Source organism: Coffea eugenioides, chromosome 1 (assembly GCF_003713205.1).
Source record: "Coffea eugenioides isolate CCC68of chromosome 1, Ceug_1.0, whole genome shotgun sequence".
NCBI classification, from domain to species: domain Eukaryota; kingdom Viridiplantae; phylum Streptophyta; class Magnoliopsida; order Gentianales; family Rubiaceae; genus Coffea; species Coffea eugenioides.
The window spans coordinates 53,373,110-53,385,301 of record NC_040035.1 but is presented as its reverse complement, the minus strand read 5'-3'; the positions used below and the strand labels follow the sequence as shown (position 1 = coordinate 53,385,301).

The window sequence follows — 12,192 nt, the reverse complement described above, 5'->3', positions numbered from 1 at the left end:
CTTTTGTGCAGTTTTTTTTTTTTTTTCTTTTCAAGTTAGTTGGTTGTTGGCGATGTTAAATCTATGACCCAATTTTCAACATAACACGCTATTTAAATTTGGTTTTACTACTTAGTTATGTAAAAGAATAAAATTTTTGGGCAAAAGAGAGTAGTGTTTTGTAATTCGGAAAGTAGGTAGATAAAATTATTTATTTTGCACAGCATTCCAACTCATGAGATGGGTGACAATTTTTAAGTTTTAATAGCAGAGCCACTAAAGTTTTGGGCAAAACAAAACTTTGATGATTACTATATTTATCGTGGTAGTTATATCATAACCCAACTCAAGCATTTTTAAAAATATTGAAAAATTAGAAAAAAAAAAAAAGGATCATAACACTCAATTTATAGCCTCATATCATGACACATCATATCAATGAGCCTCAAAAAATAGGTAGGCCGTGTGATTTCTAGAAAATGAGGCATCACATCATGAGACACTACTAATTCATGGATTATGGAAAGTAATAAAGTCATTGCTCAATGACTTAACTACCTTCATAACAATAATGTTCATTTGTATTGAATTGCAACACGCAAATTAATGAACATCCTGATGTATTGTGGTGAACAGATATATACACCAGGATGTGCGTTGCGTACTGAAAAGTGCAGGTATAACAGGGAAATACGAGGTCCCCGTCTGGTAGGGGTGGGCACGGGTCGGGTACCCGTCCCTAACATGATTTGGCTGATTCGATCCTAATGTATCGGATCAGTTATTTTGCCACCCTAACCCGCTCATAATATTTTCGGATACCCGAAAAAAATGGGCGGGTCATAGGGTACCCGTCCCTAAAAAAAAATTATTTTTCAATAAAAAAAAATATTTTTCACTTAATATTAACATGCTTTTCCAATTAATATTGGTAGAGATGTTGTAATTAAAGTCCATACATCACCATTCTCACACATTTCATCCAATAATCAAATCGATCTCATAAATTTAGTACATATTAGAATCATAATATCTAATGGACAAGACGAAGTTTCATAATAATTTTGAGTACATCAGCATTCTCATACATTTCATCCTTCTACAACACAACAAACACAAGGATAATAAGTATTTGTTAACTTCCCCAACTTCCTTAAGGATATTATGGTACAAGACTGCATCTCAAATAAGTCGATTGTGAAATCAAGTTCGCAAATGAATTGAATAGAACTAATTATTTTTGGAAAAAATATAATCAAAATAACCTTAAAAAATCTTCCCCAACTTCTTTACATCTTTGGAATAGACCTTATGGTATTAAAGGTGATGAAAAAGAAAAATAAATTTCTTACACTAAATAAAAGAGACAAATTTAAGAGACATAATTGCAATAAAATAAATCAAATAAATAAATAAATGAAAGACACAAATATTTTAATTATCTAGCTAACAAAAAATTGAAACTCCAAACACAAATCTTTGATTGAATTGATGCAAGATTTGCAAGAAAGATCGATGGAGGTCGAATAAAAATAAAAAGGATGAAAGGGATGAACAATTTTTATAACAGAGTTTTACAAAATTTTTTTCATTTTGTCCATGTTTCACTAAGAATTTTCGCTTTTTCTTCAAATAAGATGAGAAGAGTGGATCATATAGGATTAGAATATGAGGCTACGAACCACTTCACTTGCACTTAGAATTAAAATTTCCAAAGTTATAAAATGACCCATAATTTTTTAATATTTATAAAATATACCCTGCGGGTCAGGTACCCACGGGTTTTTATTTTTCTGATCCGTATCCGTACTCGACTTTTCGAGTATCCGACCTTCATCTACCCCGCTAAGAAAAATCAGATCGAATATCCTATTTTTCGGATCGAATTCATCAGGTTTTCGGATTAGCGGGTTTTTTTGCCCACCTCTACCGTCTGGTACGTGCACTATGGGTAAATTCATAATTGTGTTTACGAAATTAATTAAATTTTTTTACTATTCATGAACAGTACTTATTACAAAATGCTTGAAAAAAATTGTGCACCCTATCTGTGAAATTTCGATTCATCCTATTTAATTTCATTTTTCTTTTATTGTTGGAGAGAGAATTGAACGTTATTGGTGTGGTTGACAAGTTTAGATACAAGAAGTGGGATGTATTGAAGTGCTAGCCGACAGATTGATATACGGATGCCCAATGTCTCTTTCCTGTTCTTTAACCCCCAAAAAAAAAAAATCTATAGTAATCCTTACGCTTATAACAGAGGTGAGGTGACATCGAACTGAAAAAAGGAGGAGGACGATCGAGATTGGAATAATATGCACCATTCGTGATTCATAGCATACGAAAACAAATTCAATGACTTAACTTCTTCTGCTTCTTTTTGGATTGAGAAAGTCTCAATTTCGTAGAAATTAGGGGTATAAATAACTTATTAAACTCAGATGGATGGATGATGGATCACTCTTTTTTTCTTTAAAAAAAAAATAAATTATTGAGGACCAATGCATGGATCACTTTCAATTTTGCATTAATTAGTGGTAGTAATTGCGACTTGACATATAGCGAAGTAGTGGAGTCAGTATTTAATTTGCTTCCGTCCGCCAATGGGCATTTGGTTAAATCAAATCTTATCGCATGACAAACAAAATTATAGAGCAAATTATTTGAATAACCACTAAACTTTTAGAACTGTTGAGTTTTGGTCAGTAAACTATTAAAAATTTGATTTTGATCACTGAATTATCTAAAGTTTAGGTTTCGAGTCATTCCGTTAGATTTGATCGTTAACTATGCCAGATCTGAATGTCCGCACGATTCACGGACAAAAGAAAAAGATATAGTTAACGATTAAATCTAACAAAATGATCCGAAATCTAAACTTTAAATTGTTCAATAATGAAAATTCGATGATTCCAAAAGTTTAGTGGCCATTCGCTCAAAATTATAAGATGCACAGCAGCAGGAGTCCGGTGCGTGCTGCTAGCATTCATGATCATTGTGGTGCGAGAATGAAAAGGAAGTGAGGTTGAAATATGAGGTGGGAATTATTAGTAAGATAAAGACTTGTATGGTATTATACTAGTAGTTGGGGCCATTGGGATTTTGGGTTGATTCATTTGGTAGCTAATTATAATTATAATAATTATAAGAGGTCGGCTCGGCTGGTGCTGGGTTGTCTCATTAGGTCCCGGTATCGTGTGATCAGGGTTCGACTCTTTCTACCATCTTGTGTATTTTGGGGCGGGTATCGTGCGATCAGGGTTCGACTCTTTCTACCATCTTGTGTATCTTGGGGGCGGGTACACAGGCACAGGTCCGAAAGGAATACTTCCTGTGATGACAAACAAGAAAAAGAAAAAGGAGTAACTAGGAGGCAGAGTGATGAACCGATGACGGTGGTTGGTTGGTTGCCGCCGAAACTCTCTGTTGATACCAAAATCGAACCATGCTCTTTTTGTGTTGTGGCATTCCCCTGGATCGATGCATTTCACCAGGGCAGCCCTCCCTCCTTTACTTACTTAATAATTGGAGTACCATCTCATCATCTGCTCCATACTTTCTCATTCCAACTACTAATCTCTGAACATCTCCTACTACTGTATACAGGTTTGGGCCGGCCCCCATACTCATTACATGCCAGCATTTAAGCAGAAGATGCAGAAAGTGGGTGTTAGTTACAAGTCTCTCTCCCTCTCCCTCTCCCTCTCCCTCTCCCTGTCGACTCCACTCCACTCTCTTTCCCGTGATTCCTCTCTATCTGCCTACCTTGGCGGCTTCTGCTGCTGCTCCACTCCTCCTTCCTCCTCCTATCCCATGATATGTATACTCACTAGTACACTACTTAATTACTACTACTACTGCTACTCATAAGCTTTATGTGAATCTTTAAACCCCAAACCAGCTATTACCATACACACACATACACATATATACACACACACACACACTCTCTACTTTTGGTGTTGCTGGATGTCATTATCAAATATCAATAATGTAATAACTCATCGCCGAGCTGTCACAACTCACAAGTGGCTTAATGTGCATGCTTTTGTTTTAAGTAGCTTGAGCTTCCACTCCGCCAAACATTCTTCTTGCTTTCTTTTCTTTTTAAGATTTTCTGGCATTCTGCTGCTGCGCCATGAAGAAGATGTTTGCTGTCAAGGTGGAAGAAGGAAGGGAGGGCCGGGACGGCCTGCCCTCCGTTGGCCCCGTCTATCGGAATCTATTAGCCCACCATCACTTTCCGCCCATCGATCCCCATTTATCCACAGCTTGGGAAATCTTTAGGTAATTAATTAATTGATTGATTGTAGGGGGAGTAATTTTACAATCTCGACGATCAATTTTCCTACCACTTACCATTACTACTCTAGATCTCTCTCCTCATTCTTTAACCCACTCGTTCCGCAAAATACCGCTATATATGCTCTTACTAATGTATGTATAGCTTTTTATCAGTAGTATCTTCTAAAATGGATATTGATGGATGTTGCGCGTACAGGGCCTCTGTTGAAAAATATCCAGGAAATAGGATGCTAGGATGGCGTCCATTTCTCGATCACAAGAAGGTCTTTACTCTTTTATCCATCCATTTTCTACCACACCCTGCCCGCCTTGTATTCTCAGTCTTCTTCTTTCACTGCATCTGCATGCTCAGAATTTTATTTTATTTTTTTAACAAAGCTTTTTTTTTTGGGGTTGGGTCTATATATAATATAGTGGGGCCCTTATGCCTGGAAAACCTACGAAGAAGTCTACGGAGAAACTCTTTGTGCTGGTTCAGCGCTACGAGCACAGGGCATTCAACCTGTAAGTAAGGAAGCGCTAGCTAGTGCGCATTTGGAAACTTTTCTTCTCCTCCTTCTTCTTGCTCAATGCCAATTGATAATGAATTTCCAGACTAGAAATGCTCAATCACCTAGATTTATTAATGAAAACTTTGGTTGGGTTAATTACAGGGCGCCCGGGTGGGCATCTATGGATCAAATTGCCCGCAGTGGATTGTCGCCATGGAGGTTTGCTTTTGCATACAGTACTATATAATAGTATTTCATTTCATCTCCGTGAATGTTGACTTTCATTCGTTTCTAATTATTACTACTATATATATATATATATGTATGTATACACTCCCCGCACAAGTCAGTCAAAAGTATTAACTTGGAATGCGTTGGTCGTGCAGGCCTGCAGTTCCCAGAGTTTGATTTGCGTCCCTCTCTACGACACTCTCGGTAGAGTTAAAACTTAAAAACTTGTTGCTTTCATTTCAAGCTTTCTCACCCAGCTGCTACTCCAGCTTGATGCTTCTGTATTCTTCCTCTTTCAGCAAGCAACTTGCGGGGATATCTTTCTAATTCTAATTTCTAACCTGTACATATGTTAAAGCCTTCCTCAATAATTAAACAGAAACTGCACTTTTGAGAGTTCTCTACTGCTTGTTACAACATGTTCAATAACCATTTAATCCAGGTTTAATGAAACAGGATGAAACTACTACACTATTTTTTGGTGTTGGCAGAAATTTCAGTTAGATTTGCATATGGCTTCCTAGCTACTTCCTCTATTTCTTTCCCATTTTGCATCCAATATTATACCATATGCAAAGAGGCAATATAACTGAGTTGAGAAGCGTACCTGTACTCGTCGCTTCATTCAGGTATTTGAGCTTACAAACGACTGAATGATGTTCTACTTTTCACTTCTCTGTGCGATCGAGCAGGACCAGGAGCTGTTGATTTTATAATAGATCATGCAGATATTGATTTCGTTTTCGTACAGGATAAGAAAGTGAAAGAAGTAAGTTTATTCATAATACTTGACCTTTTTATTTTTATTTTTTTTAAAAAAATTTGTATCATAGCTTTTAACACAACACAAATCTGTTATCCTTGTAGCTTTTGAGGTGCAAGCATGCTCGACGACTGAGATGTGAGTTTTTTTTTTTTTTGTAATTAAATTCTTGCTGTGCAACTGGAAAGCGCCTTCTTAAGTTTTCCTCTTTCCTTGTTGCAGCGATGGTTTGCTTCACTTCCATGACAGAGGAAGAGAAGGACGGAGCTGCATCCGTTGGACTGAAATCATATTCTTGGAACGATTTTGTTCGAATGGCAAGTCTCTCACTTCTTTAGGATTTTTTTTTTATTTCTTTTGCAACTGCTATATTTTCTTCTCAACAGCTTCTTGTCTGGCAAACTGGGACTGACATTCTGGTGAGACAGGAAACGGCTGATAGGACTTTAGTCCTGCATCTGCAAAAATGTTCTGTGCACCAACCACACATGATAGCTATATCCTTTAAGTTATCCTTGTCAGGATCACTCCTTTAACTATATATATATATATATATATATATATATGTACAGGCAGAGTTCATCAAGTCTGTTTCAGATTCTATTTATTTATTTGTTTTTGAAAACCTCCAAATTTTTTTGTTTATAAACATGGGGCTATCTGACAATTTCTGAGTAAATTGGCTGAATGCCTTTTTCCTTGATCATTTCCCTTAAATAAGAATCTATTTACAATCTATTTTAGGTAGTCATCTATACATAGCTAATTACAGCTAATGTCCTAATTACTGATATTCTATTCTAGGTAAATATATATACACAATTAATGAACAAATCTTGGGCATGATTTATGCCATAATCTTTGCTACAATTTCTGCCATTATCTCTACCATTGATACTATCAACATCAGGCTTTTAAGGAGGGACTTAACCATACTTTTGAGCACCACTTGTACTTTCCTAGCCTTTCTCCAATACATCAAGTAGGTGACGTTAGGAAATGAAAGTAGGACTATTTGTTTACCACATCGTCTGCTCGCAAGGTGTGCCTTACACACTTTGATGATAAATGATTTGCCTAAATTATTTCACTTAGGCAATTAAAGTCAAAACATGCTTTTTTGGCACTTGATCTGTAATATGATAACTTGTTTTGCTTCTATACATTAGGAGATTGGTTATGAATATAGTGCATTATTGAAATGATGTTCTTTTGAGACATTTTGAATGTGTTCAAATGGTTGAAACGTAAAATTTGTAGAAGTGTTACTTTATTTTTTATTTTTAATTTTTTTCTGCGGTCTTCATGTAACTCTTGGTTCAATTCCCATCGCAATGGCTTCATCTTTTGAAGTTTTTCTGGTCGTTAAAACTCAGAACTGTAATCTTAGATTCTCAATGTGTTTTTATGCACTCTGGATGTATTCTTCAATTTCCATGCATGTTAAAGTAGCATTTAGTTCCATACTGCCAATTGAGAATTTTTACCCTCTTTTATTAGGGAAAAGAGAATCCCTCAGATCTCTTGCCACCGCAGCCATTTAATATTTGTACAATAATGTACACTAGTGGAACCAGTGGAAATCCAAAAGGTGTTATATTGACTCATGAAAACATTTCAACATGCATCAGAGGGGTTGATATTTTCATGGAACAATTTGAAGATAAGGTATGTCCAACCTGTTTAGCAGATCATACACGTTCATGCTCTCTATATGGAATCTTGTACTTCTTGAACACTGTCTAAGTTGACCTTCAAGTTGCCTGAATGTTTTGCTTTGCAAAATCTACCTCGTTGCTCTTCAAAGTTGTGCATGATCCAGATATATCAATATTTGTGCCTAAATCTTTTTCCTATTTATTATTGATTCATATTTTTCTCCTTTTTTTATTTTTATTTTTTTTCATATTTCTCTCTCTCCTGCATCCTGTATAAATTATTTTGGGTTGGATATCTGGCCAGATGACAGTGAATGATGTGTACATATCTTTTCTCCCTCTTGCTCACATCCTTGATCGCATGATTGAGGAATACTTTTTCCACAAGGGTGCTTCTGTTGGTTACTATCATGGGGTAAGACTTCATTCTATTGCACAGCGTACTCCCATCATCTGCTTTTACTTATACTTTTCTTGCTTTAAGTATTTGATATGGTTTGACTAGAAAGTGAAAAGAAAAGTATAGAAAGGTGTTGAAATGCAAGCTTCATTGGTGACTCTGGTGCAAAAGATGAAAAATAGGAGTAACCGATTAACAAAAAAATGACAATCCTTTAGTTTTGTATCGGTTCCCTTTCCTTTCCTTTTTTTTTTTTGTTTGAAGATTCTGATGTCATATAGTTCTTCTCACATCTAATTGTTTCAAGCTTTTCAGTAACCAAACCCTAAGCTGTAGCTCTCGACCTCACATAGTCCAACGATAATTTACAAATAGCTAATCCCACTGCTTGTGCATGATCAAGGATATCAGTGAGATACAGGATGATCTAATGGAGTTGAAGCCAACTTTTCTGGCTGGAGTACCTCGAGTTTTTGAAAGGGTGCATGAAGGCAAGGAAATTTACTAGTCTTTGATCATCTCTGCACATTTTCTGGAACATTTTTAACTAGAAAATGCTGTTGTCTGTCCTGCAGGTGTGCTAAAAGCACTTGAAGAACTCAATCCAGTGAGGAGGAAAATTTTTGGCATGCTTTACAACTAGTAAATATTTTCATTAGTGTCGTTCGCTGTTCTTCACTGAGTGGTCGTTTTGCTCATACTTCCCCTGTAACATTCTAACCCTGCATGCTAATTGATTCTGCCTTGTCTCAGCAAGCTTAACTGGATGAAGCGAGGCTACAAACAGAAACATGCATCTCCAATAGCAGATCTTCTAGCTTTTAGGAAGGTCGTACATGTCCTTTTATTTATGTTACAAGAAGATCTATCGCTTCTAAGTTTTAATTGATTCTGGATAAGGCAGACATTAAAGAATTGTACCTCAAGCCTTTTACCCAGTGGTGTAGATTTAAGAGATTAGTTCCTGACTTTTAATGATTATTGGGCAAAATTTTGTTGATATACTGTAACAGGTTGTCGCCAAGAGAGCTTAAACCATTAAGTACCCTCGAAATAGCTTCCCACCTTGGAGGGAACTTCTTTTGATGGTCAAGCAAAAACAACGTGATCTATTGACTTATCTTTCTTTGTTTTGGTAATTAGGTCAAGGCCAGGTTAGGTGGCCGGATTCGTCTGATAGTTTCTGGTGGTGCACCACTAGGCAGTGAGGTGGAAGAATTCTTGCGGGTCACCTCGTGTGCTTTTGTTTTGCAAGGCTATGGTAAACAACTTATGCTTAATAGAAAGCATCTCTTTCCTAGTTACCTATCAACACTGCACTATATTCTGTGAAGGTGAAAGTCTTTCCTCACATTAATTTGGTCACTCATACCTTATCTTACAGTTGATGTGTTCAAGTTCCTCAAAAGTTATATTTTTGAACTCATGAATAGCACTTGATTTAAGTAACTGCTCTTTTAACTTTTCGAGCTGATTCAACCATCTTTGGTTTCTATGCTTACTGGTTTATCCTTGATGCAGTATATAAATACATCCTCGAAATAGCAGCAGACGATTCCCAGATTACGATCTTACTCTAGATTAGATTATGCTCACATTACTCTTGAAGTACAAATGTTTAATTGGACAGTTTCAGTCCAAGAATGAAAGATTGAACCAATAAGGTCAAAACAGTCAAAGTTTTAAGTATAGATATTGAATTGCCAGAAATGTTTAGGGTGCATAAATTGACAACCCTAACACATTTGATGCAACTATTATGTGCATATACTCTTCCAGATGACTTTTGTTTTTTTTTGTGATATACTTGAAACTTGCCAATGGAAGTATCAAATTCAAGGCAAGAAATTATTTATAATTTTGCAAGTTCATGCAGTCAATCTCACTTTTGTGTTTAAATTTCTATATGCTCCTTAGAGCGGTGCAATTTTGTTTATCCAGGGTTGACGGAGACTTGTGGATTGACCAGCCTTGGCTTTCCCGATGAAATGTGCTTGATCGGAACAGTTGGTTCTGCATTTGTATACAACGAAATTCGTCTGGAGGAAGTCCCAGAAATGGGCTACTATCCACTTGGAGATCGTCCTCGTGGTGAGATTTGTGTCAGAGGGAAGATGGCTTTTGCAGGATACTACAAGAACCCGGAATTAACAAGAGAAACTATAAGAGATGGGTGGTTCCACACAGGTGATTCTTTTTTTTTTTTCTTCTTCTTTCTTTTCTTTCTTTCCTAGTAGAAATTTATTTGAACTGTATGTTTTCTTATTCATTTCATCCTCTGATGGAATCAGGTGACATAGGAGAGATGTCAGAAAATGGTGTTATAACGATTATCGATAGAAAGAAAAATCTTATCAAGCTATCTCAAGGGGAATATGTTGCAGTTGAATATCTGGAAAAAGTTTATTGTGTTTCGCCAACAATTGAAGATGTAAGTATCAAATTTCTGATTCGTATAATCAGATTATACTACTTGTATTATTATATCGATTGCTCAGCTACCATGCATGTTGAGCCTATGTTTGATGATTCTTGTCTTTTAGATCTGGGTGTATGGAGATAGCTTTAAGTCAATGCTGATTGCTGTCGTGGTACCACATGAGGAGAACACGGTAAAATGGGCACGGCAAAATGGCCATCAAGACTCCTTTTCCGGATTGTGCTCGCTCAACCAGCTGCAAGAGCTTATCCTACAGGAGCTAAGGTCCACAGCAGAGAGAAACAAGGTCAATTTTCACACTCTATTACACAAATGACAAACCTGGACAAGTAGAACAACTCCCAAACCCCCTCTCCCCCCTCCGCGGTAATTTGGTTCTATATTCCTGGAATTTTTTGGCCTGAACCATCTACTTACTGGTCTCAGTTTAGTTTCTCAGAGAATGACATTAATGTCAAGCTGAAACAGTTTGGACTTTGGATACTTCTCGAGAGAATCTGAAGTGGAGCAGTAGTCAGTTCTGCTTCGAAAGAAACGAGATATGCCCCTTCTCATAAATAACCAACACGTTTTTTTGTGAAAAAAAAGAAAAACCAACGTAACTCAAAACTCTTCTCTGGTTTGATGGGTAATCCTCTAGTTTTTAAAAACTTCAATAAAATGCGTCTGGCATCTACAAGTTTGACTGCAAACATCATGCTTCTTTCTGAGTCTCATGACTTTAACATCATGCTTCTTTCTGAGTCTCATGACTTGTACCTAGGAAAAGTGAAAATGAATTGTGGTAGAATGAAAAATATATGATTTTGTTTGTGAGACACGCATCAAGTGTTCAACCCAACGTCTGCTGCTATACACTTTTCAGCTGAGAGGCTTTGAGCATATCAAAGCGATTATTCTGGAACCCCAACCTTTTGAGCTGCAAGCAGATTTGATGACTCCAACTTTGAAGAAGAAAAGGGATCAGTTACTTAAGCGCTACAAGGTGATGTGATCTGATATGACTCCATAAATTTCTCGTCTCTCGGATGGTTCCATAAATGTTTCTTCCTAGATCATCAAACCACTCGCAAAGTAACAGACTTGGGAATGGAATACAATATACAACCTAACCTGCAATGATGGTAATGGATTCGTTTGTTTGGTTGCAGGGGGAAATTGAGGGTCTGTATGAGAAACTCTCTGGTGTTAAGCGCTAAGTCCATTGCGCTTTGTGGCATCATTGCAATTTAAATTTGGAGACTGCCAATATCAGTATGTAGCTGCTGGCCTGCGGCTGTTAGTGCAGGAGGAGCAATGTTCCGACTTCGTTTGTGTGTGTTCATATTATGTGAGTGAATTGCCACCAAACTCCTCAGTGTGTATGTGTAACTTCAATGCCAGTTTACTCTCTTTTTTACTTTTATACACCCATAACAAACAAAATGATACTAAATATAAAACCTTTCCCCTTCGCCTATATTGCTTTTTCTCGTCAAATGTTGGACAAAATTCCCTCGGGTAAAAATGAGATGTACTGTTCACACACAGATCATTTTTTGTCCTCCTAATCCTCGAATGATAACTCCTGAAATCAATGACCAAAACCGTGCGAGGCAGGGAGAGTGCGATGGGCGGGGGACGGGAGAGGAGCCGACGACGGGGTAGGGTGTCAGTTATTTCAAAGGATTTTTGTTTTTTTTTATCTGACATGATAGACTTCATATTACACCTATTCCTATTCTGTACTAGGTGGAGGGGGTCACCACTCACCACTGACTCATACGAATGCTTACGCTCCGCTGGCCAAACATTCCAAAAAATCATGAATATTAGAATGTAGGAGGATTCGATCCTTGACCTAAACTCAAATAGAGTTTTAAAACTCTCTTGGTGGCCAACTACTTTGGGAGTAGTTGATTATGCCATTCTTAATTAGAGTG

At 37.0% G+C, this 12,192-nt stretch overlaps 1 protein-coding gene across 2 annotated transcripts; it reads left to right on the top strand.

Annotated features, from left to right (window-relative positions):
• Positions 1-3,974: 3,974 nt before the first annotated feature.
• Positions 3,975-11,729, top strand: LOC113764933 (long chain acyl-CoA synthetase 1-like). 2 transcript variants are annotated; one of them, XM_027309082.1, is made up of 19 exons: positions 3,975-4,269; positions 4,484-4,547; positions 4,702-4,791; positions 4,941-4,997; positions 5,165-5,213; positions 5,702-5,778; positions 5,877-5,910; positions 5,995-6,089; positions 7,273-7,440; positions 7,735-7,845; positions 8,234-8,321; positions 8,406-8,472; positions 8,584-8,659; positions 8,974-9,091; positions 9,772-10,017; positions 10,122-10,261; positions 10,374-10,556; positions 11,136-11,255; positions 11,422-11,729. In XM_027309082.1, exons 1-19 carry the CDS (start codon positions 4,121-4,123, stop codon positions 11,467-11,469), a joined length of 1,980 nt encoding a protein of 659 aa, XP_027164883.1. In that variant the 5' UTR covers positions 3,975-4,120; the 3' UTR covers positions 11,470-11,729. The 2 variants fall into 2 exon arrangements, with proteins under 2 accessions (XP_027164883.1, XP_027164812.1); XM_027309011.1 differs by having other exon boundaries at positions 3,976-4,269; positions 4,484-4,550.
• Positions 11,730-12,192: the final 463 nt, after the last annotated feature.